This window comes from Malania oleifera, chromosome 7 (genome assembly GCF_029873635.1).
Source record: "Malania oleifera isolate guangnan ecotype guangnan chromosome 7, ASM2987363v1, whole genome shotgun sequence".
In the NCBI taxonomy this organism is placed as follows: Eukaryota; Viridiplantae; Streptophyta; class Magnoliopsida; order Santalales; family Ximeniaceae; genus Malania; species Malania oleifera.
The window spans coordinates 9,366,972-9,391,222 of NC_080423.1; the positions used below are offsets into that span (position 1 = coordinate 9,366,972).

The 24,251-nt window shown below is 35.2% G+C and overlaps 1 protein-coding gene across 4 annotated transcripts in view; it reads right to left on the bottom strand.

The window, feature by feature from the left end:
* Positions 1-24,251, bottom strand: part of LOC131159557 (ABC transporter D family member 1) — an 85,018-nt gene that overhangs the window by 40,782 nt on the left and 19,985 nt on the right. For all 4 annotated transcript variants that reach the window (XM_058114574.1, XM_058114573.1, XM_058114572.1 and 1 more), the window contains 8 exons: positions 7,082-7,220; positions 6,911-6,989; positions 2,584-2,822; positions 2,174-2,487; positions 1,956-2,067; positions 1,652-1,810; positions 318-417; positions 125-233 (listed from right to left, as the gene is read on the bottom strand). In XM_058114574.1, coding sequence (XP_057970557.1) covers positions 125-233; positions 318-417; positions 1,652-1,810; positions 1,956-2,067; positions 2,174-2,487; positions 2,584-2,822; positions 6,911-6,989; positions 7,082-7,220 — 1,251 coding nt within the window. The remainder of the gene's footprint in view (positions 1-124; positions 234-317; positions 418-1,651; positions 1,811-1,955; positions 2,068-2,173; positions 2,488-2,583; positions 2,823-6,910; positions 6,990-7,081; positions 7,221-24,251) is intronic.

The following is a 24,251-nucleotide window of genomic DNA, read 5'->3' on the forward strand; positions in this document are numbered from 1 at the left end:
TTCAAAAATTTGTAAATAACACAGCACTATATCAAGTATAGATCTTCCACTCAGCAAAGCAAAAGATTAAATGTAAGCAATAATCATTCAATAAGTGAAATTTTTGTGAACAATAAAATACTACCTCAAAGAAGGTGCAACAAAAGAAGAAGCAACACTTTGAAGAATGCTAACACCAATTAGCCGAACAAAAGACGCCTTATCCTGCTCCAAAACATATTTTACAGTAGTCCCTGTAAAAACCAGTCTAAGTCAATCACAATAATATTATCAATCGGTTTTCAAATGCTTACAGGACAAAAGAATATGCAGAGTACCATTCAAAGAAGCAATGCGATCTGATATCCATGTCCTAGAAAAAACAAGTAAAGCAACTGCCAGAAGTTGTGCCCCTTGTTTATCAAAAACTGTGGGTACCTGGATATCCAACACTAAGAATGTCAACAGAATAATAATAATTTAGGTTATTACAATAATAAACAGATTAAGAGTAGTTAATAATTTAGGTTATTATAATAATAAACAGATTAAGAGTAGTTTAATAAAATGCCCCACAAAACCTACTTCAGTGACACAAAATTAACCATCTAATAAACATTGTAATAACATGTAATAGAAAAATAAAGGAGACAGACTAATATTGGGCGATTAAGACAGAATAATGCATGCGCGAGCACTAGAGAGAGAGAGAGAGAGAAGCTCAATCCCCATACATCGTTAGCATCATCATCTTTGTCTCTAAACCAGAGTCAGCAGTTGGTTGCTTCATTTGATTGCATACAGGCAGATCTAAAGAAAAATTGAGTTGATTTGAGATATTTTAAAATTTTAAAATTTCCTCCATTTGTTAAAAGATCTACTTGCATTTCGCCTCAGTAAATTTTATCTTAATTGTGTAGATGAGAACTTTAGTAAGAAAAGATATACTCTAACAAGCCATGTGTTGGATTGGTGACCAAAGTACACAAATGATTATCCAAGAAAATTAAAGTTAGGCAGGTTGATGCAAACAAGTTTAAAGAATATTAAACATGAGATTTAACTAAACATCGTAGGACATCAAAGGCTGCACGTTAAGAGCAATATCAGTTCTAAATGATGAAATTTTTTATTCAAGAATCCTATCTAATATACAATAAATAATTTTAAAAATCAACTCAATTTCATATCTTAAGAGCAGTACAGTGCCTTTTAATCATACCATACCACATAAAATACCCTAAAACCAATCAGTCCAGTCTACCAGGGAGAATTACATTTTGGGTACGCTGTCCAACAGAAAGTCAAATAATAGTCATTACAGTTACAATAAACAAGTATCAGTTATGCCCATAATGTAGAAGTTGAAAATCCAGGAAACATTTTGGGTACACTGTCCAACATAAAGTTAAATAATAGCCATTACAGTTGCAATAAACAAGTATCAGTTATGCCTATAATGTAGAATTTGCAAATCCAGGAAAAGGATTTAACATGAATGAAATTGCCCCAGGGCTATAGTATGACTTGGGAAGTAGAAAAAGCAATGTCCATGGATAATAAACTGTAAGTCCAGGGATTAGAAGTGATTCTCATTCATTTAAAGTTTTGGCTAAGTCCAGTTTAAAAAATAAGGCTAACAGGAAAACACAATCGGTAAACAGAAACTCACCAGAACTTTGCACATGGCAGCTACCCTTAATGGGAACATCCTAGGAGCACTCTGAAGTTGTGGAACAACAGGCAATGGAAGGCTAGGATCCACAGGGTGAGATGCTGCTATTACTTTTGAAATGTAGGATTGTGCCTTCGAAGATGAGAATGCAGAGTCCTATGAAAGGGGAAAAAGGGAAGGAGGAGAGGATAGACAGGGAAAAAAAGGGGGGGTGGCCCCAAGAATATTTGTAGTCAGTAAAAATAATAAAATATCATAAAATAAAATGAGCTATAAGGAGCAAAATTGGCATTTTCAAGACCTTCCTATTGGTGGCAAATGCTCGTTGCACTGCCATTGCATCACTTTGGCGGTCTGTTTCAAAAGTTCTTATCTGATTAGTAGCAGCTCCCTCAAGGGCTGGAGAATCATCCCTGTAGTTTTTATTGAAGTCCATTAAGCAAATATCCACAGCTTACACAGAAAAAGGAGAAAAATAATAATAAAATAAAATAAACATTTTCAGATTAATCAACTCACATGTCCAATGTTTTGCAATGAACACTCCAGCCTCCTTCACCATCTAGGGACAAAACCACATCATGAAATGCAACTAGGGCAGGACGATGTGATATAGTGATGCATGATGTACCCATGGCTCTAACTTTAGCACAGAAACGTTCCTCCATATCAGTTGTGACAGCACTCGTGCATTCATCAAGAATAGCAAATTTGGGTTTATGGTAGAACAGTCTGGCCATCCCCAACCTCTGCTGCTCCCCAAGAGAAAGTTCATCCCCCCAATTTATCTCTTTTTCAGGAGGGTAACGCTCCAATAGATACTCAAGGTCAACCTTAATGCAGGGAAAATTTTACACAACAATAAATATTTCCATAAATTCAAGTTTATATAGTTAATAATAACAGAGAAAGGACAAAAATAGCCATACATTTTTCAATAACTCGACCACACCATCATGTGTGAGTGGTTCAACCTCTTGATCTTCAGTGAGAGGATAAATTAACTGGTCGCGCAGTGTTCCTACAGCCGTATATGGTCTTTGAGGAACATAGAAAATCTCCTTATTAAGATCAGAACCAATCCCAGGCTTCACAATATGACCAGACACAAGAGGCCAAAGACCTCCTAGAACTCGGAAAAGCGAACTTTTGCCACTACCATTTGGACCTTCAGCAGATATGACAACATAAATAAATTCAAAAATGGAAAGGAGTTTGGACAACCATTCATACCATAAAATTGAAATTTTAAAGTATAATATACGATTACAAATAGCCACAAAATAGAGTAACATTTAGAAAACATCCTCAAAAATGCTGGAATTTTGGTCATTGAGAAAATCAAAAATAAAAGGCAGGATAAGAGCAATAAACTAATTCTCAGGGTCAATCCCATTGCATACACTTAGACCAGGTATAGATCTCATGTAACAATCCTAAGAGGGGAACCTTCTAATGTGAACAACTTTCCTGGCATGGGATCTTGATCCATCACCACTCACTCTCTCTCTCTCTCTCTCTCTCAACCCCAGCAACTTCTGAAACTAAAACAAATTAAAAATGCTCATTTTTAGTCTTTGAACCAAATAACAATTTAAAAATAATAAGACAATATAAATAACAAAAAATAAATTTTAAAAAATACAATAATAAAAATAGAAATTATTATAATTATTTATTTAATTTTTATTTTTTAAAACTCCTTGTTTAGAGCTACAAGAACAATCTTATTATACATGACAATGGAAAAAACATTAACAATGTGTTTGGGCCTTGCATTTGGATAAATTTTAATACAATTTTTATATTACATTTTATTCAAATCCAAGACCTTTCCAAACATAAGGTAAAAACATTTCCTAAATAACTTTTATCATTTCTTCAAGTTTCTAGAAATTTTATGAACATCTCTATTTTAATTTATTTTAAATTCACATTGTTATTTTGTTTTTATTTAATAAAAAATTATGCATAAAATGAATGATTTTTAATTCAATATTTTAACAACAGGTTGCCATAATAACTAAAGGGCAAAAGATAGTGACCTCCCCTATGATTTGGCAAAAAGACACAGACATCCCTAAGGTTTTAAAAATCCCAGGGACCTCCCCTAATGTTTCAAGAATTCTACAAACTTCCCCTAACATTTGATTTTTGGAACACTTACAATCCTCAAAGAACTTGTCTTTTTGCAAAATATAAGCGGAAGTTTGTGTCCTTTTGAAAAATCTCAAGGGAGGTATGTAGAATTCTTAAAACTTCAAGAGAGATCCTTGAGATCTCTAAAATCTTAATGTAGGTTAGTGTCTTTATGTTAAACCTCGAGGGAGGTCAATCGATCAATGTCTTTTGCCCTAACTGAAAACCATAAAATCTGGTTTTCAGTTTTTTTCCAATGTTTTCAAATTAGACCGCGAGGCTGTCCAGCTTCCCACTCTTCTGGTTGAACTGATTTGAACGCCGATCAAACTGACTTTTTTTTCCACAAAACGCCCAACATTTTGGTTATAATGTCTCTAGAACCACATGACCAAGAAGTTTCCGTTCTTCCAATTGAACCGGTCTCAAACTGATTTTATTTTTTCCTAAAATTTAAAATGTATTGGTCATATATGTTTCTGTAAATTACAAATTAATTCTTGCGCGGAAGTTTGGTGGTTCAGGCATCTCTTGGGATTGAGAGTGTCAGCAGATCGAGCATTCTCCCTTCCCCTTTTTTACCATTAACAGCCACTTTTTCCCTTTCCTTTTTTAACCCCATTCAAATGGCATCTTCATAATTTAATTCTTAGATCAGTTTACAACTTTATATTCCTCCTTATCCGAATCTCCTGATCCCATCCCACAGCAATTCTGCAACCTGCAATACTGCAAACAAGAATTCTCTTTTCTCTGCATTTTGCTCTATAAGGTGAGAATTTTATCTTTGGTACATATCCGTTCTAAAATTTCAGATCTATTGTGAAGATAAGCAAAAGCAACCACAATCGGATATTTTGGCAGATTTTCTATGTAAATTAACTCATTTTGTTGTTCAATATTCATCAAAACTCATTGGCCATCACTGCTAAGCTACCTACATTTGGTGGACAACTGCCCATGGCCATCAAATAAGTAGATCTGAAGATCAAGATGATGTTTGGATAGCAAAGGGCATTCAACCGAGTTCAGGCCAATCTGCCTGAGTTTTCCAGTTTTAAGGTTTTAACCCAGTTTTATCCAGGTTTAACAAAGGCCAAAACCTTGTTCAAACTGGACCAGAAAGGGGCCCAGTTCCCCGTTCAACCAGTCGAGGTTCAGTTTTGAAAACACTAGTTTTTTTTAGAACAGCTGAAAACCAATAATAAAAACAAAAAGCTAAACAAATTCCTAGAAACAAAAAATCAATATATATATATATATATATATATATAAAGAATTCAAATAGCCAAACCCCAACTACTGGATTTAAGGCTTTGTCCATGTTCTTTTATGTAGCTGCCGCTGTTGTTATTGGATTCCTAATCATAAGGTTTTTTCAATCCATCTCTGATCAGAATGCACATACGCAAGTGTGCTTACCACATACGTTTACGAGTGCAGGTGCTTTAGATGCTTCGTAAATGCTACAAATTGACCCTCCAAGGGCTAAGTGCTTCACTCTCCCTCCCACCCCTAATTCATAATTCCAAGGTCACATCCTAATCTTCAAATTAGTTTTTTAAACTACAAAAAAAAATTCTCAAACTAAACATGCATGGTAGGGTTCTAGTTTGAAAGATGAAATTTCAAGAGATGGAAGTTAACTTTACCCCCAAACTCTCTCACTGCAACCCACTTCTACATTCCCTCTCTCTCCTTCCCTCCCTCTAGACAAAGTTTCAAATTTTGATCTCAACTAAAATTTCAAGGCTTCAAAAATGTGGAAGTTTCAATGGAAATTTTGATGTCAACATCAATTTCTATTTCAATAAAAATGGATTTTTTTATGAACAAATTTCAGTTTCAATTTTTTATCAAGGCAAGGATGTGTACTACAGACCTATCAAAGTCCTCCCCTTCCCTAGACCCTGCATACACGGGAGCTTTGTTCACTAGCCTGCCCTTGTAATTACAAATACTAATGATAGATTTCAACTAAAAATATCGTAAATACAGTAGATCAATGACATGTGGCATATAAGATGTAATATCTATAATACAGTAGTCATGCTAGATATATTCAATTAATATAAAATGAAATTCATAAATTAGTTATATTAGTAATTATGCACAAACTACTATTTTTGACATAAAAATAAAAAAAATGTTGTAGCTAATATCTAAGTTTCAACTTTGCATAAAATTTCAAAGTTTGTAAGTCATGATTAGTGTATCCTTGTAATACCATTTGTTTTCAATTAAATAGAAGATTCATTAAAAGAGAAATTTCAATTTTGCGATTTGAATCTCAAGTTTCTATTCAATGGAAATCTTGTTCCATCGTCAAATGCACAAGAACACGCTAAAATTTCAAATTTTCAATAAATTTGGATGAGGCATGTAAATTCTAATGGAAATTTTGTAAGAAGAAAATAGATTGCCCTTTCAATTTCGAAGATGTGGATAGAAGAAATTCCAACAATTTTGTGGAAATTTAAGACCATTATCCCAGATATTCAGTGCATGCATATTAGCTAACTTACAGATGATAAAACAAAAAAAATCATAAAATGCAGATATTCAAAGTACAGGCTACAGCAAATCTATTTACAAAAACTGCCAAAGCAGAAGATGGATAACTGTGCAAGGACTGCTAAAATCACCAGCACAAACTTCTCTAAAGCAAGGCCTACATAAGGGTTTCCAAGTCGCTCATAACCATATTTTAAATCCCGTCATTATGGCTTTCTGCCAACTGCCCAAGAAAATGAACCGAACTGCAAGCTCCCAGTCTATTTCTAGGGGTTTAACAGCATAATTATTCTAAGCTAATGCCTAATGCATTGTGGTCTATTCTTTGTCTTACCTCCATGAGCTAAGGCAGCCATACATATTTTCTTAAGTACTTTAATTAGTAAAACTTTATACCTTTATTCAAAAAATAAAATGAAAATTTCTAAGACATTTATCCAAATTGCCCAATGCAATATGATGCTAGCAGCAGTGCACTGTCTCAACATTCTAAAAAGGATTAAATACAATATTGACAATAATCTGTACAAAACAAGCAGTGCCAAATGATATCTAGAAAAGAAAGCGCTTTATGCAAATACACTCTTGAGTTGAAGACACCACCTGTAATTAGAAGATTAGATCCAGATTCAACCTTGAGTGTCAAATCCTCCACCAAGACATGACCAGTAGGTGTAACAACCTGGAAGACACTACAATACCATGAGAACATTTAAACAGAAAAATGTCAACCCAAAATAGGTATATTGTTATTTTCCAATGAATTTCAACTACCTTAACACCAGCAAACTCGATGTAATTAGCTTGACTAACATAATTCCTACTTCCATTTCTCTGCAGCGTCAATTTATCATGAACACTACTAAGCTCTCTTGATATGACCATTAACTCATGAATGCGGTCAGCATAACCACTGAAAATTGGGGGAAAACATTTAAATAATTAAGAGGTCAAATCAATTTTAACAAACTATTTTACTGTAGGACTCAAAAGCATAAAGAAACATCAAACTGCAACCATACAGCCAACGAATCTTGACAACAGAGCATGGTTTTAAATAAAGGCCGCGACCGTTACATAACGCTGTTCTGTAAAGGTTTTTTGGGTTACCGATATCGTTGCACACCGCGAAATCGGTGGGAAGAAAAATCACAGCCGTAGCAACCATTACGGACCGCAACCGTTACGTAAAGGCCGCTACGGCCGTTACGTAACCGCTACAGGACTGTTACACCAAAAAAATATTTTATTTTTTACTTTTTCTTATCACTTTTTCTCTCTCTTTTTCATATATCATTCTCAATATACCAAGTGGCAAGAGGGGGAAAAGATTATAATGAGGATGACAATGATACAAAATTTACTATTTCTTTAAATACTCACAATAGATGCATTAATTAACAATTTCAAAATATTAACTTGTTAGGGAAATTTTTTTTTTTAATAATATTAGTAATGTGATATTTATGTTCTTTATTTTTCAACTTCAACCTTCTTTCTTTTCTAGCTATTTTATATTTATATTATTTGTATGTGTTACGTGTCTAATAGATTAATGGATTGTATAATGTATTTTATTTTATTAATTCATTTAGCACACATAAGAATTTATCACAGATAAGAACAATGAGAAGTATAAATACTCGCACACACGTAATTTTCTATCAATGATGGTTTAAAACAAATGTAAACTTGTTGCCCTTACCAAATAACTTAGTTACTCGAACTAAAGGGTCCAAAATACACTAAAACCCTTTCTAAGGATGGCTAAAAGCTTAAAACATGCAAGTACGCTAATATGCACAAGGTTGTGCATGCTCCAAAAAAATTCATGGTCGTTACACCCGCTTCCCGTTATGTAACATCCGCTACTCCTGCTTCCCGTTACACCCGTTACCGTTACGTTACGCTACCCACTATCGTGATTTAAAACCATGCAACAGAGACTCTGAAAGGGAGAAATGTAGCATCAAAATGACACATTCAGTCCATCACCTAGACAAAGACTTCATAATAAGCTATTAAAATGCGAAGAGGTTAATTTGACCAACAACATTTAATGCCAGAAAATCAATGAAGAGATGAACCTGATTTTAAGTTTCCAGAGATGCCTAGCTATGCTAAGCCAAGGCATGCAGAACGGGAGGACTTTTATAAAGTCTGAAAGTGTGAAAGTGCTAATATTTTATGGGATACGTGCGAGGAACAAATCATTAAAATTTTATATTATTTTAAGGGATTAAAATAAATCCAGAAAGAAATGTAATGCACAGGCTTCCATAAGAATTTACTCCTATAATTAATATAATCAATATTTTTATTAAGGAATTTTCTTATTTGGTGATCTAGGGCAGTAAGGCAAGAAAATGAGAAAGAAGAGTGAGATAGAACAAGAGAGGAAGGGAGTAGAGAGAAAGAGGGAGAGAGCTGTGCAGAGAGAGAAAGAGAGATAGAGAGAGAGGGAAGGAGGAGAGAGAGTCACACATAAGAAACTAAGGGAAAATTCAATAATCATCCTAATTCAATATTTCATACATCCATATCCATGAGGCCATATTTATAGGCAACTAAGAAAACACTAGGATAAAATAATGAAAAATAATAAGATGATGCCAAACTAAATAAAATATAAAAAAAAAAAAACCCAAGATAATTAAAATATGCAAGACAACTCTAAATTAACTTAAATTCTTAAGAAACCCAATTACATTAACAAAAACAAATTTTAATTTCTAAATATTCGAGTAGGATATGATTGCTTAATATTATCCATAGGCAGTGCCCCCATGGAACTTCCTTGGCTAGAGAAAACTCAAGCTATGTTCCGCACAGGAGTACTAGCCACAACTCAACAATGCAGATTTATTTCAACCATGCAGCAAAATGAAAATTTGAAATGAACCATATCACATCCACAATTTCCCAGCAAATAACCCACCAACAAAAACTCATCACTTAGGAGCTCCAAATCACCTATATCATGGTTCACATGTGACAACTCCAATAGCAACACCGTAAGAGCTCAAATTAGAGAAACACTAGCAGATGTAGTGGAAATCACCTACAAGCATAAAAGGCTGCTACATCCTTCGATAAAGTAACATTTCTTCATTACAACAGTGTATAAGCAAAAATAAACACACGCACACACATATATAATATAAATAAAAATATGATATATAAAAATTTATAACATATAATACATAAAAATATAATGAAAAATTAATTTAATTCCCAAATCTAATGGCAATCAAGTAAATATGCGTTTGGTCCATATTTAAGAATCATGGGAAATATTTCATTAAATTTGATTACGAAATATCAGGTGGGGAAAAAAACTAATGATGAATGCACATGTCCAAAGATAGGACAAGAAACACTCTGAAGGACATTCTCAACAATAACCTCATCTTTTTTAAGAGAATCTAAGGTAGACAATTGTGGTTTATTCCATGGGTCAAAAATCAGAAACTATGGTTCAAAAATTGAGTCATTAACAAACATTTCAATCCCTTTAGTTGGCAAATCATCCTGAATTACATTGCAAGCCTCAATGATTAAGTATCATGAGAAGACAAGGTCCATGTCCAGCATACAAATGAACCAACTGTATCTAGGGTCACTAAGACAAGTGTGGGTACTAATCCTGCAATGAAGACTCATGACTTATGTCCAATGAAGACTCATGACTTATGTCCATTGAAGGGTCAAGCAGTTGAGCACTAACAGCATTCAGATTGATAATGTAATCATGATACTCAATCGTGCAACAACTAACATAAGGACTTGAAACAATGGTTTAATTATCTTCAATAAGTCATTCCCCAAGCAGTTCGTACAAGATCGTGGCTACCACCTGACCACTTAGAAATTGCCCTAGGCCAATAAAACTCCCTACACAAGAAGTGATGTTCTTGTCATTGGAGAAAAAAGGGCATCCCTGGGCCACAAGGTTCCCTGCTTTGAGAGGGTAGGGTGAGGGTCGTCACAGTGTAAAATTTTACACAAATTAATCTTCCAGAGCCATGTGATAAACATTTACACGAAGTGATAGGAGACATTGGGTTTAACCAAGGAATCTTACTCTTAATTTCATCTAAACCCTTCTTTGAACATGGTGACAAGACTGGTGCTCTCATCCATATCAAAGTGATGCATTTACAATCCTAAAATCCATACCAATCAAAAAGCGATCTCTTTGTAGACAAGCCAATCTCAAGGGGGGAAAAAAAAAAAATGAGGGTCTGTACAGTCATAAAAAATTAAAACAAAACATGGATTCAATCAATTGTAGAGAATCACCAACCACTTTGATAGGAAAATTGTCAAAGTGAACCTTTCATTCTTATAGAATAAATAAACAACACAGAGAAGGGTCCAAGTTGAAAAGGGTTTGAGTGAAGAAGTAAAGAAACAAAATTCAGATTTGAAGCAAGAAGCAGGTCAGTGATTTTCCTTATATATTGACAAGCATGCAAGAAGACCACGCAGAATTATGGATCTAGTACAAATTTCCAAGCTTACCAATTAGATAGAAAACATAAAATTAATTCTCAACGAGTAAAATCATATGTACCCAAAGTGCCCACAAGGATATTTTTTACTCTAGATCAGGTTTTCAATTACTTAGAGAACCACCTAATTTCAGGCAGCAAACAGTCAAATCATTGTAGAAACACTCAGAAATATCGCAGCAAATCTGGAACTAACCAGGAAGGAACAATTTCCCATCACTATTCTAAAATTTTTGCAGCAAATTCTCAACTTCTCAGAGTCAGATCCAACTTCGCTTTGGTATTCTTCAAAATCTTGCAAAATAATAATAATAATAATAATAATAATAATAATAATTATTATTATTATTATTATTATAATAACAACCACACTTCCACACAATTAGATTCCTTTCTCTTCAGCATTCATCAAATCCTCACAAAAAACTTCCGAAATTTCCTTGATGCAGTCCAATATCTCTTACAGATAGTCAAAACATCTGTCTCAGATAATAGTATCATTAAGTAGATTTTCCATTAAAAATTCTAGCATTCCAGTTGATCCAGAAAGTCCAAAAAAGGAGCAAATAGCACACATCTCCATTACACCAATCATTTCATCAGGAATGCCTCCACTGTGCATGGCAAAACCACATCCTTTCCAAAAAACAGAAATAAGATTTCCCACAAGATCCTTAGCCACACAACAATGAAGAAAAAGGTGCTCACTAGTTTGACCAGAATCTGAGTGCAAAATGGAAATATCCAGATTGATTACCTTACGAGGCCTCCTTACCTGTAGCAATTCATTAGTATTGATCCTATTCAGAACCAAAGTCCACATAAAAGCCCAAATTTTGAAGGGAATCTTAACTCTCCAGATAACATAATTCAAAAGAATAGAAGGATATCTAGAAGGATTCACCAAATGAGAAAAGAATGATCTTGCAATGAAAGAATGAGAAGCATACCCAATACGAATTCTCAAATCATTTCTCATCTTAGAACAAAAGAATCCAACACTCTAATAGTAAATTCAACCTCTCCTCCATTGAGATTCTAGAAAAAAAAATGAAAATTGAAAACATCAAGAAACGAGCCCCCTTGAAAAGAGATGAAAGAATTAATTGAAGCATTACGGGTTGAAGACGGACAATAAAGATGAGGTCCAACAACTCCGATGAAACCACACCCACCCAAGTACATCCTAAAACCAAATATAATTCCCATTGCCAACTCTAGATCAGGTGAGAGGGAAAACATAATGAGCAACCTGCGAAATAAACTTCCATCAGCTCACAAGGAATTCATTATCACTTCCTCTAGTATCCTATACCACCCATTATGATGCGTGTCATTCTTAATTCGAGCAACTTTGTGGCACAAAGAGCTATCCTCCAAGGGAAACCTCCATAACCAATTCCCAACTAACGATATGTTGTTGGACACCACATTACCAGGACACCACCCCTTCAGACTTGGGTTTCCTAACCTGATCCCAGCCAACAAGATGATCCCTCTTCTTATCCCACAAGCAAACACCCAAAAAAAAATTTCTCTCCCCCCCCCCCCCAAAGATCAGAACCACGTTCACTAGGAATTTAAAAATAGAAAAGTAATAAGTAGGCAAATTGGAAAGAATTGCACTACTTTTAGAGTGATATGGCCACCTAAGGATAAATATACTTCTTCCGCCCCTCTAACCTCCTTCCCAATCTCTCCAGCACATGCTCCCAAAAATAGGAGAGTTAGCATTTTCTCCAAGAGGAAGACCTGAGTAAGTCAAAACACTATTCTAAAATTAACCAGCCCCCAACCACAGCAAATCAATCCCCATGTTCATACCAGCTACTCCACTCTTAGACATATAGATCTTCAACCTTGAAATTTTCTCTAAAATTTTACGTTAAAATCTTTCAAAATTTCACAACACTATCTTTGAGAAAGAGCATGTAATAATCAACAAACTAAAGATGTGGAATAACAACCCCTTCCCTACCTATCATAAGACCTGTAATCACGTATAGGCCTTGAACATGACTACTCAACCTACTCAGCACATTAACTGCCAAAGTGAACAAAAAAGAAGAAAGAAAGTCCACTTGCCTTAACTCCCACGCAGCCTTGAACCAGTCCCTCAGTTGACCATTCAAAATATCTTATCTTGTCAAACTAATTTGGCTAGGGTACTGATTATGGGTATGTGGGTCAGATGAATATTGTTGTGGGCTGAACTGGGGTAAACTGGTTGGATATTTAATGGGCTAGGGAATATGCAGACCTGAAGGTCGTGAACTTGGGGCTGCATCTCACGGATTTGAGAGTTAAGGAGACGACTAGAGTTGCAACCTGAGAAAGCTTTACAATGGAATTACAGCGCCAGAACTACGAAAAATGGAAGGAATGCCAATGATCCAAGGCTTGAAGCAACAGTAGATACCAGATAATCGAAAGAGTTTGATGATGGATCAGAGAGGATGAGGGATTTAATTGTGGTTCTTGGTGAGTCTTGGTTCTGGCCACAAAAAAGGGTTCCCTCAAAAACAGACATCTCTGGGATTGAAACATCTTTTCCAACAAGAATTTGATACAATAGCAGCAGCAACCTTTTCTTGTTTTTTTTGTTTCTTTTTTCCCGTAACTTTCTCTAATTCAGACTGGCAGATTCAATTTCCAATTTTATTTTTTCCCATTTTTTGTGATTCTGCTACTCTGGCTGCCTTGCCACAGCAAAAAATTAACTATGTTTTTTTCTTCTTCAGTGCTTCTGCTACTCAAATCGGTCACCTCTCTGGTCCAGGTGACTAATGAAAACCAGAAATGAACTGAGCCAGCACAAGTAAGCCCAAACCAGGGTTGGTTCTAGGTCAGCTCGGCCTTTTATTTTTTAAGAAAAAGAAAATTTTTAAAAGTATGAAAAAATAAATAAAAAAGTAAACTCAGATTCATATTTCGTCATTTCACAATCCCTATTCCCAACCAGTTTGCTCTCATGTCCTCCCTCCCATCGTAGACACTCGGCGGTGAGGCTGTGTTGTTTGCAGTGCAGCCACCTTCCACAGCCAAAAATGCAGGCATCCACCTCCATGGTGATAGACTGACGCAGCTGCGCAGGCTTCTTCAGTTCTTCTAAACCCCCTATGGTTCTTAACCTTTTATCTCTTATATTTATATATTATTTCGAATTAAATTTATTTTATTATTTTTTACTTTCCTGTCCACACCAATACAGAAAGCAGGGAGATCAAGAGAGCATAAGTCAAGCCAGAAGGTCTGCCCACCGGACCCTATTTATGTTTCCACTTTTCAGTCTTGCAGATTGGGACTCGTGCCAATGATTTGAGATGTGTGAAAATGTAGAGAAGCTTGGGACTTGGGACTTTGGGGAGTGGCTTGGGCCTTAGGAATTGGAACTTTTGGGGAAAGTCTCATGGGCAAGACTTACTGTACAAACCAACATATACTCACAAATCTTTAAATGCTTGGAACTTGTTGTAAAACATGTATATTTATGTGGATGACTATCTAGATAATAGGTTACAACCTTTGGCATGCCCACATAATGGTTCATTATGTGGTTAACCTTTGGGATGCCAATGTATTTGCCTATATAAGGACATGCTTTTCAACAAAATGAGATAATAAGATTATTAGCAACATCTAGTTCCTGAAGAACTAGACTGTTGAATTTCTATAGCTCCAAACTTTTTGTATTCCTCTTTTATTTCATTTACAACATGTTATCAGCACAATCAAGTCTTTAATGGTATAGCAAGTTTTGTTGGTATTATTCTAAGGTAAGAATTTTGTTTCCTTTAACATTTGTTATTTATATAGCTTTAGTTTTTCGTTAAACTATATTTATATGTTAACTATCTCTTATCTTGAGTATGTGTCCTTAAATATTTTTATGTTGGGATATATGTGAGAATAACATTTCCATTTAATATTTACCTAACTTTGAATATTTATTTGTTTTCAAAGTGACTTTATGATGTCAAACCTCAAAAAGCTTGAATTCATTGCCCTTGATATTTCTAGAAGAAATTATCTGTCATGGGTACTTGATGCTGAGATTCACCTTAATGCAATGAATCTTGGAAGTAGGGGTGTACACAGTTCGGTCCGGTTCGGTTATTGCCAAAACCGTCAACCGAACCGAACTCCTCGATTTTTAAAACTATTGAACCAAAACCGGACTAAATACTGTCGGTTTATGAAAAAACCAAATTGTTAATTTTGCGGTTCGGTTCAGTTATTTTCAATTTTATAAAATTTTGAACTATCAAGCCAAAAAACTATTTCTTGAGCGGCTAAGCCCAAGTTAGGCTGCATTCACGGACCAAAAGGCCACAGCCGATTTTATAATTCTAATTGGGCCAATGAGAAATGCTAAAATGAGGATCCAACTAGAATATATAAGGTGAGGAAACTTGTTTTCTTCCCATTTCCAACCGATGTGGGACGGCTAGCATCAAGTTCCCATATCAGGCGGTTCCTGCACAAGAAGGCCGCCGGAAGGGCTGCAGGCCGTCCGATCGAATCGGCAAACCAAGGACTATCAAATTTGAAATGGAGAAAATTGAGGAAGGAGAGATGGGGAGAGGGAGTTATCAAGACGATGCGATTGTGATGCAAAGGTCGGTGAAGAGGCTTCACTTCAGGAGTAATTGGGCAAAGAAGGAGACAGTGGCACCATTACCTCCAGTAGTCATCATCCCCACATCCTCTGTTCTTACATTCCCCTACTCTATTTTCTTCCTTTTTAGTTTTTTCCTTCACACACACATACATATATATTATTCTATACATAAATTAATTAATTAGAATGTTGTATCAAAATAGATCTAGAATTCTTGAATCTTGATAACGGAGCCACCATCCAAAATAATTATCAATTTAATTTAAATTAAAGAAACCCCAAAACTACCAACCTAATGCCAAAGGCAAAGCTAGTCAGGACCTTCCTGGATGCATCTCACCGTGAAGCCATTGGCTTTAGTCAGGATGCCACCATGCCTCTGTATGGTCAAGCTCATTTGAATAATTGCGATCAGCTAGGCTATTCATAATAAGACAGTGGATGTTTTGGACCTTCTGGGAAACTATAAGTGCCTTATTTTTATTTTTTGGGAATTTTTAAAGAGAGAGAGAGAGAGAGGATTTGAACTTTGAAGTGCTCTCAAATGGTTTGAAACCCATTTGTGTTTTGAAATATACAAGCAAGATGAAGTCACTTCATCCCTTTTGGGCCAAGTTTTTTGTCTTCTGTTTTTTTATTTTTGTTCTTGTTTTTTATTTTTTAGAGAGAGAGAGAGAATTTGAGTTGCCTCAAATGGTTACTAACCCATCTGTGTTCTCAAAGGGCAGAAGCAATATGAAGTCACTTTCATATATAAATGTATTCAACACAACACTTACCGAAAGAAAAAAAAAAAAAAAAAAACTTAAAAAAAAAAAGCACATTGCTGGCTAGCATGGGTTCTATTCTATGGAATCTAATGAGGCTCGTATGGTTGGTTCCATGCATGCGATGAAGTTCCTTTAACCATTCAAGCAACTCGTTGGAGAAGAAGTGAAGAAAAGGAAATTGCTAATGGAGCTAGGTGTTATTCCGACTTTGGTAGCGATGGTGGATTCGGAGGTGGTTTCTCGCCGGCGACCGGCGATCCAACAGGCAACAACTATAAATATTAGTATTATATAAAATTATACAATTATAATGTATTAATTCAGTTTTCGATTTTTTCAGTTCGGTTTTGATCCAAAACCGAAACTGAAATCGAACCTGAAATTTTCTATATTTCAAAACCAAAACCGAAACCAAAAATCAAAAAACTAAACCGTAATGTGTTTCGGTTCGGTTTCGGTCCGGTTTTTGGTTTTTCGGTAATTTTTGTACACCCCTACTTGGAAGTACAATTGAAGAAGGAAATCAAGCATCCCTGCAGGATCGTGCAAAGGCAATGATTTTCCTTCGACACCATTTACACGAAGAATTGAAAATTGAGTACCTTACTATTAAGGATCCATTAGTCCTTTGGAACAACTTAAAGGAGAGATATGAACACCAAAAAACAGTAATTCTTCCAAAAGCTCGATATGATTAGATACACTTATGACTGCAAGATTTTAAAACTGTAATTGATGACTGCAAGATTTTAAAACTGTAATTGAATATAATTCAGCCTTGTTCAAAATTAGCTCTCAACTAAAGTTATGTGGAGAAAAAATTACCGATGATGACATGTTAGAAAAAAAACATATTCGACTTTTCATACCTCAAATGTGGTCCAATCTATCCATCTTGCGGATTATTTTGATATTTCATGGTTTTAATTGATACTTCCACTCGATGGTCACATGTTTGTCTACTTTCAACTCGTAATGTTGCTTTTGCTAAATTTCTTACTCAAATAATAAAGTTAAGATCAAGTTTTCCTGATCATCCCATTCAGACTGTCTGTTTAGATAATGCAGGTGATTTTCTTCAAAAACATTTTATGACTATTGCATGTCAATAGGAATAAGTGTTGAACATTCTATCGCACATATTCATACACAAAATGGTTTAGCGGAATCCTTCATTAAGCATTTAAAATTTATTGCTAGACCTATGCTTATGCAATCAAAGCTTCCTGCATCTGCTTGGGGTCACGCTATAGTGCATGCGGCGTCTTTGATTAGAATTAGACCAACTGCATATCACAAGTTTTCACCTTTACAGCTTGTGTTCAACCACCAACCCAATATATCTCATCTTAGAATTTTTAGCTGCGTTGTATATGTTCCAATTGCACCTGCACAACGAAGTAAGATGGGACCACAGCGTCGGCTTGTTATTTATGTTGATTTTGATTCTCCTTCTATCATTAGATATCTTGAACCACTAACAGGTGATCTTTTTAGAGCAAGATTTCTAAATTGTCAATTTGATGAATCAATTTTCCCGTCATTAGGAGAAGGAAATTGTAAAGGATTAAAAACACAATAAATTTGTTGGAACACACCAACTTCGTCTAATCTTGATACATGCACAAATCAAAGTGAACTTGAAGTTCAAAGAATAATTCATTTGCAGAATGCTGCAAATCAATTTCCAGATGTTTTTACAGACACCAAAAGGGTCACTCAATCACATGTTCCGGCCGCAAATATTCTTGCTAGATTGATTGTTCCTGAAGAACATCCAATGGGAATAGCAGCTAATGAATCTAAAGTGCGCCAAAAGCTTGGTGGACCAATTTGTGCAAAGGATACTATTCCTCAAAAGAAAAAGGAAATGACTAAAAGTGACACTCCAAAAGAGTTCATTAACACTCAAGAAGAGGTTAAAAGAAATATAGATCAACAATCCCATATTTTCACAGAAGCAACACCAGAAGTGGTTCCAGTATTAACACTCAAGAAGAGGTTAAAAGAAATATAGATCAACAATCCCATATTTTCACAGAAGCAACGCCAGAAGTAGTTCCGGTACCAAAAAATTATGAGATCTCATTAAAATTTGGAAATATGCGAAGAAGAAATGAAGTTGTTGTTGACAATGTGTTTGCATATGCGATTGCTTCAGAAATTATTAATGATAATGAGCCTGAGCTTCAAACTGTAAAAAAATGTCGATATCGAAATGATTGGCCAAAATGGAAAGAAGCAATACAGGCTAAGCTAAACTCATTAGCCAAACGTAAGGTATTTGGACCAATAGTCCAAACACCTGAGAATGTCAAACCTGCTGGGTATAAATGGGTTTTTGTACGTAAAAGAAATGAAATGAATGAAATTGTGAGATACAAAGCACGTCTTGTAGCACAAGGTTTCTCCCAAAGGCCTGGTATAGATTATAATAAGACCTAGCTACTTTCAGATTTTTTATTAGTTCAACGGCTTCCGAAGGACTCGACATACGTCGCATGGACGTAGTAACAGCTTACTTGTATGGCTCACTGGATAATGACATATAAGAAAATCCCTGAAGGATTTAAAATGCCTGAAGCATATAATCCAAAACAATGGCAAATGTATTCTGTTAAATTGCAAAGATCCTTGTATGGATTGAAGTAATCTGGACAAATGTGGTACAATCATCTACGTGAATATTTGTTGAAAATTGGATATGAAAATAATCTTATCTGTCCTTGTGTTTTCATTAAGAAGATAAATTCTGGATTTGCAATAATCGCAGTTTATGTTGATGACATAAACATAGTAGGAACTCTAGAAGAGATCTCAACGATTGCTGACTACTTAATGAAAGAATTTGAAATGAAGGATCTTGGGAAGACAAAATTTTGTCTTGGTTTTCAAGTTAAACATTTAACAAGTGGAATTTTTATTCATCAATCATCTTATATAGAAAAAATCTTGAAACAATTTTATATGGATAAATCTTATCCATTAACCCGATGGTTGTTCGTTCACTTGATGTGAAAATGGATCTTTTTCGTCCTCGAGAAGATGATGAAGAAATACTTGGTCCTAAAGTACCCTATCTTAATGCAATAGGAGCACTCATGTATCTTGCAAATTGCACTAGACCAGACATAGCTTTTGCGGTAAATTTGATGGCAAGGTTTAGTTCTACACCAACTCAAAGACATTGGAATGGACTAAAACATGACCTTCATTATCACCGCAGCACATCTGATATGGGTTTGTTTTACCCAAAGGGAGTAAAGTCTGTGTTGAAAGGATATGCTGATGCTAGATATCTTTCTAATCCTCATAAAACTCAATCACAAACAGGCTATATTTTTACATGTGGTGATACTGCTATCTCATGGCGATCTATAAAGCAAATGATCACTGCTACCTCTTCAAACCATTCATAAATATTGACAGTTCACGAAGCAAGTCGTGAATGTGTATGGTTAAGAAATATAATCCAACACATTAAAGGGACACGTGGATTATCACTGGAGAATGACAATGCAGCATGTATTGCACAAATAAAAGGTGATAGAACTAAACATATTTCACCAAAGTTCTTTTACACTCATGAACTTCTGAATAAACGAGATGTTGACATTTGCAAAATTCGTTCAAGTGACAATTCAGCAAACCTATTCACAAAAGCATTGCCAACTTCAATTTTCAAAAAGCATGTACATAACATTGGAATGCGACAACTTAAAGACATTTCTTAATTGATTGTACTTTTGAGGGGAAGTATGAATACTGTACTCTTTTTCCTTCGTTAAGGTTTTGTCCCACAGGATTTTCCTTAGCGAAGGTTTTAACAAGGCATATTCATAGTGTATAGTCATCTAAAGGGAAGTGTTGTAAAACATGCATATTTATGTGGATGACTATCTAGATAATAGGTTACAACTTTGGTATGCCCACATAATGGTTCATTATATTGTTAATTTTTGGGATGCCAATGTATTTGCCTATATAAGGACATGCTTTCAACAAAATGAGATAATAAGATGATTAGCAACATCTAGTTCCTGAAGAACTAGACTGTTGAATTTCTATAGCTCCAAACTTTTTGTATTCCTCTTTTATTTCATTTACAACTGAACTTTAATATGCATTATTTATATTTTAATTAGTTGCATGTTAACTAAAATTCTTTTAAGTGACTAATAATGGTAAGTTTTTAAATTTTCATAGTTATGCTTGAGATTTAATTAAAATTTTTAAAGTAACAATTAATAATAAATTTATATTTCTAATTTATTATATAAAATTATAAACTCCTGGTATAATTAGTTTTTAAAATTCTATTTTTCTTAGATTGTTTGTTGTGTGTCTTATATAGTTATGGGCTAATTATAAACAATTTACTTCAAAAGCCTCTAAATTATTTTTACACATTTATGTTTTAATCATTGATATAAATAATATAAAATATATAATTAATTTTACTTTAACTACATTATGTTTGACATTATGTTGACGATACCGGTTCGACTACCAGGTTGACCCACTAGTCCCACCAACCCAGTAATTTCAGCAGATCAATCTCTGGTCCGATTTTTAAAACCATGGGCAGGACAGTTGGAGGTTACTTTGGTGGAGGGAATGGAGGGATTAGAGGCTGGATTTGAGTGTGCTCTAATGCATATTTATGTAGGATGGAGAGGAGAGGAGGAGGAGAAAGAAGAGAAAGAGAGAACAAAAGAAAGGAATGGGAGGAGGATAGGAAGTAGTAGAGTGGGAGATAAAGACATAGAGAGATGTGAGAGATCTTAGATCAAATTCAATTAATCATCCAAATTCAATATTACATGAATGCATAAAGCCTATATCCATGGGCAACCAAGAAAGCTTTCAAGATTAGAAAAACTACATAATTAAATAATTGGGTAAAATGTAAGACCTCATCTCAATGATAGATCTCTCCCTCTATTTATAATACATGTCAAGTACTTTCCGAAGACCATAATACCCTTATTGACTCACACTTAACATAACTCTAGCACATACTATTAATGCTGAATGACCAAAATAACCATTAACGCTCCTCCTCTTGCTGAGCATAGATATCTTATGCTCCTAACTTGTTACAAATAAATTTAATATGAGCACACCTAAGGCTTTAGTCAACAATAAGCAAGTTGCAAATCTGATTTCATATGAATGGTTGTAATGAGCTCCTGCACAAGTTTTTTCCAAACAAAGTGGCAATCAACTTCAATGTGTTTTATCTACATGAAAGATTGGGTTTGAGGTATGATGGCAGCTTGGTCACCACAAATAAACTACATAGACCAAGAATGTGGAAAACCCAGCTCCTCCATCATATTCTTCAACCAAACAAATTCACATTTAGTGTAAGCCATGGCCCGATATTTTGACTCAACATTCAACCTAGCCACCATAGTTTGCTTCTTACTCTTCCAAGAAACAAAATTGCCCACAAGTCCAAAACAAAAATATAGTAACCACTTGTGGATCTTCTATTGAAAGGCGATCCAACCCGATGTGCATCTGTATATCCCAAAACATTAGTGTGACCTCAATCTTGATATAAGAGACCTCTCCCAGGTGCACCTTTAAGATATCTCAAGATATGAATTACTGCATCCCAGTGACTTATCCTCGAAGAATCAAGAAACTGACTCACAACACATGTCGAGAAAGATATATCTTGTGAAGTGACTATAAGATAATTAAACTTTCCAACAAGTCTCTGACACCATCCAAGGCTAAGCAACAATCAATTATATTTGGCTCTAACTCGCTACTAGGATCCATGGGTGTATCAACAAACTTGGATCCTAACAAACTGATCTCATCTAGAAGATCAATAACATACTTCCCTACGACAAGACAGTTCCTGTACGAGATCTCGATACTTCAACACCCAAGAAATACTTCAATGGTCCCAACTATTTGGTTTGGAACTTTGTCTATATAAAATGCTTTAGGCCCTGGATACATTGATTATCATCAAGAGCAATCACAACATCATCCACATATACAATAAGAAGAATCCCTAAAGGATGGAGTATGACAAAAAAATGCATAGTGATTACTACACAACATCGGTCAGACTCAAGTACTACAACACTGAATTGACTAAAGCATGCTCTAGGGGGCTGTTTTAAAGCATATAATCATTTATTGAGCTAACTCACTAAGCCTAGCTTCCCTTGAGCAACAAATCTTGGCGATTGCTCTATGTAGACCTCATCCTAAAGATCAAGACGTAGGAAAGCATTTTTCACATCTAACTAATCTAGTAGAGGCTAGTGGGGAGTGGCTACTAAGGAGATGAACAATCGTAGTGAGGCAAGTTTAGCAACCGGAGAGAATGTAATTGAATAAGCAACAAGGCAAGCATTCAAACGAGTACCATTTGGATGGACTTTCACATTATATACCCAATGACAACCAACCATAGACTTATCATGAGGAAGAGGTACCAAATCCCAAGTATCATTTTCATGTAGCGCACACACCTCTTCAACCATTGCAACCTTCCACTTAGAATGGGATAGGGCTTCAGAAATAGATTTTGGAAGAGCAATAGAAGAAAAAGTACGAACAAAATAGTAATATGAGGGAGACAATAATCATAACAACAAAATTATAGATTGGATGTGGGTACAAGTCTATGCACCTTTCTGAACATCTATAGGAGGAGCATATCACAAGCAATAGGATCATCTGACGAAAGAACTAAAGGCTCAAAAGTAGAAGCTGGGAGTGACTCTCCTCCCTTAAGTAGCCATGTGTATACCAACAAATTAAAATGATCCAAGCAACGAGAAGGACTCTAACCAAATCAAGATGTAGGAGGACTGGGCATAGAGAGTATGTTAGGATTTAGAAGGCTAGGCAAACTCATAAAGATCAACAGAATTAAAGGACTCGGAATAACATGGTACAAACTCAAAAGAGGTAAATTTACGGAGACAAAGAATCAATGTAAAGTAGAGCTATTACATCGATATCCCTTTTGATTACATGAATAGCCTAGAAAAAATACATTTGATAGCACAAGAATCCAACTTGTCCATTCCTAAACTTAGCTAATAGACAAAGGACATATAAACAATATACGAGGAGTAAGTGTAAAAAAAGGGGCCTTACGGAAGATAATTGGACATGGAATTTTACCACCAAGAACAAAGGATGGCATTTTATTGATGAGAGAGCAAGCAGTGAACACAAAATCACTCCAAAAAACTTTGAGGACATTCATTTGATACAATAGGGTACCAGTGACTTTGAGTTTGTTTTTTGGTTTTTGCAACTCCATTTTGTTTTGTAGTTTAGGCATAACATGCCTAATGGATCATACAAGAAATAGGCATACAGGTACTAAATTGGGTATTCAAGTATTCCTTCGAATTATCACTACGAAATATCCTAAATTAATTCCTTCATTGAGAACAAAAGGCACAAAGATATTAAACAACTCGGAACAATCTTCCATTAAACACAACCAAGTCATCCAAGAGTAATCATTGACAAATATAACAAAGTACCAAAACCCCAACTTTGACATTACACGACAAGGACCCCAAACATTGAAATTTACTAGCATGAAAGGACTAACAGCCCATTTGTTGACTTGAGAAACAAAGGGAACAAAATGATGTTTTCCCAACAAGACTCACACTCAAGATTAGACAAAGAACTCAAGGTAGGAACTAGCCGTTTCAACTTGTCCAAGGACAATAGGTTTGAAGCGGTGTAGTAGTAGCTGTGCAAACAATGAGAGGAGAGAAAAACTCATAGTAGTAAAGTCCACAAGTCTCACACTCTTGTGCCAATTATTTTCCTCTTCTTCAACCACAGAATCATGAATGAAGGTTACAAAAAAATGTAGTGACATTGTAAACTTACTAACTGACATAAGATTAAAAGGGAATTTAGGGATGTACAAAACAGAAGAAAGAGACATGGAGGGAGTAGTATTTACTAACTCTGTTCTGTTAACTATAGTAGTGGACCCATCAGCGAGGGTAGCTAGAGGTATATTTGTGGGATAC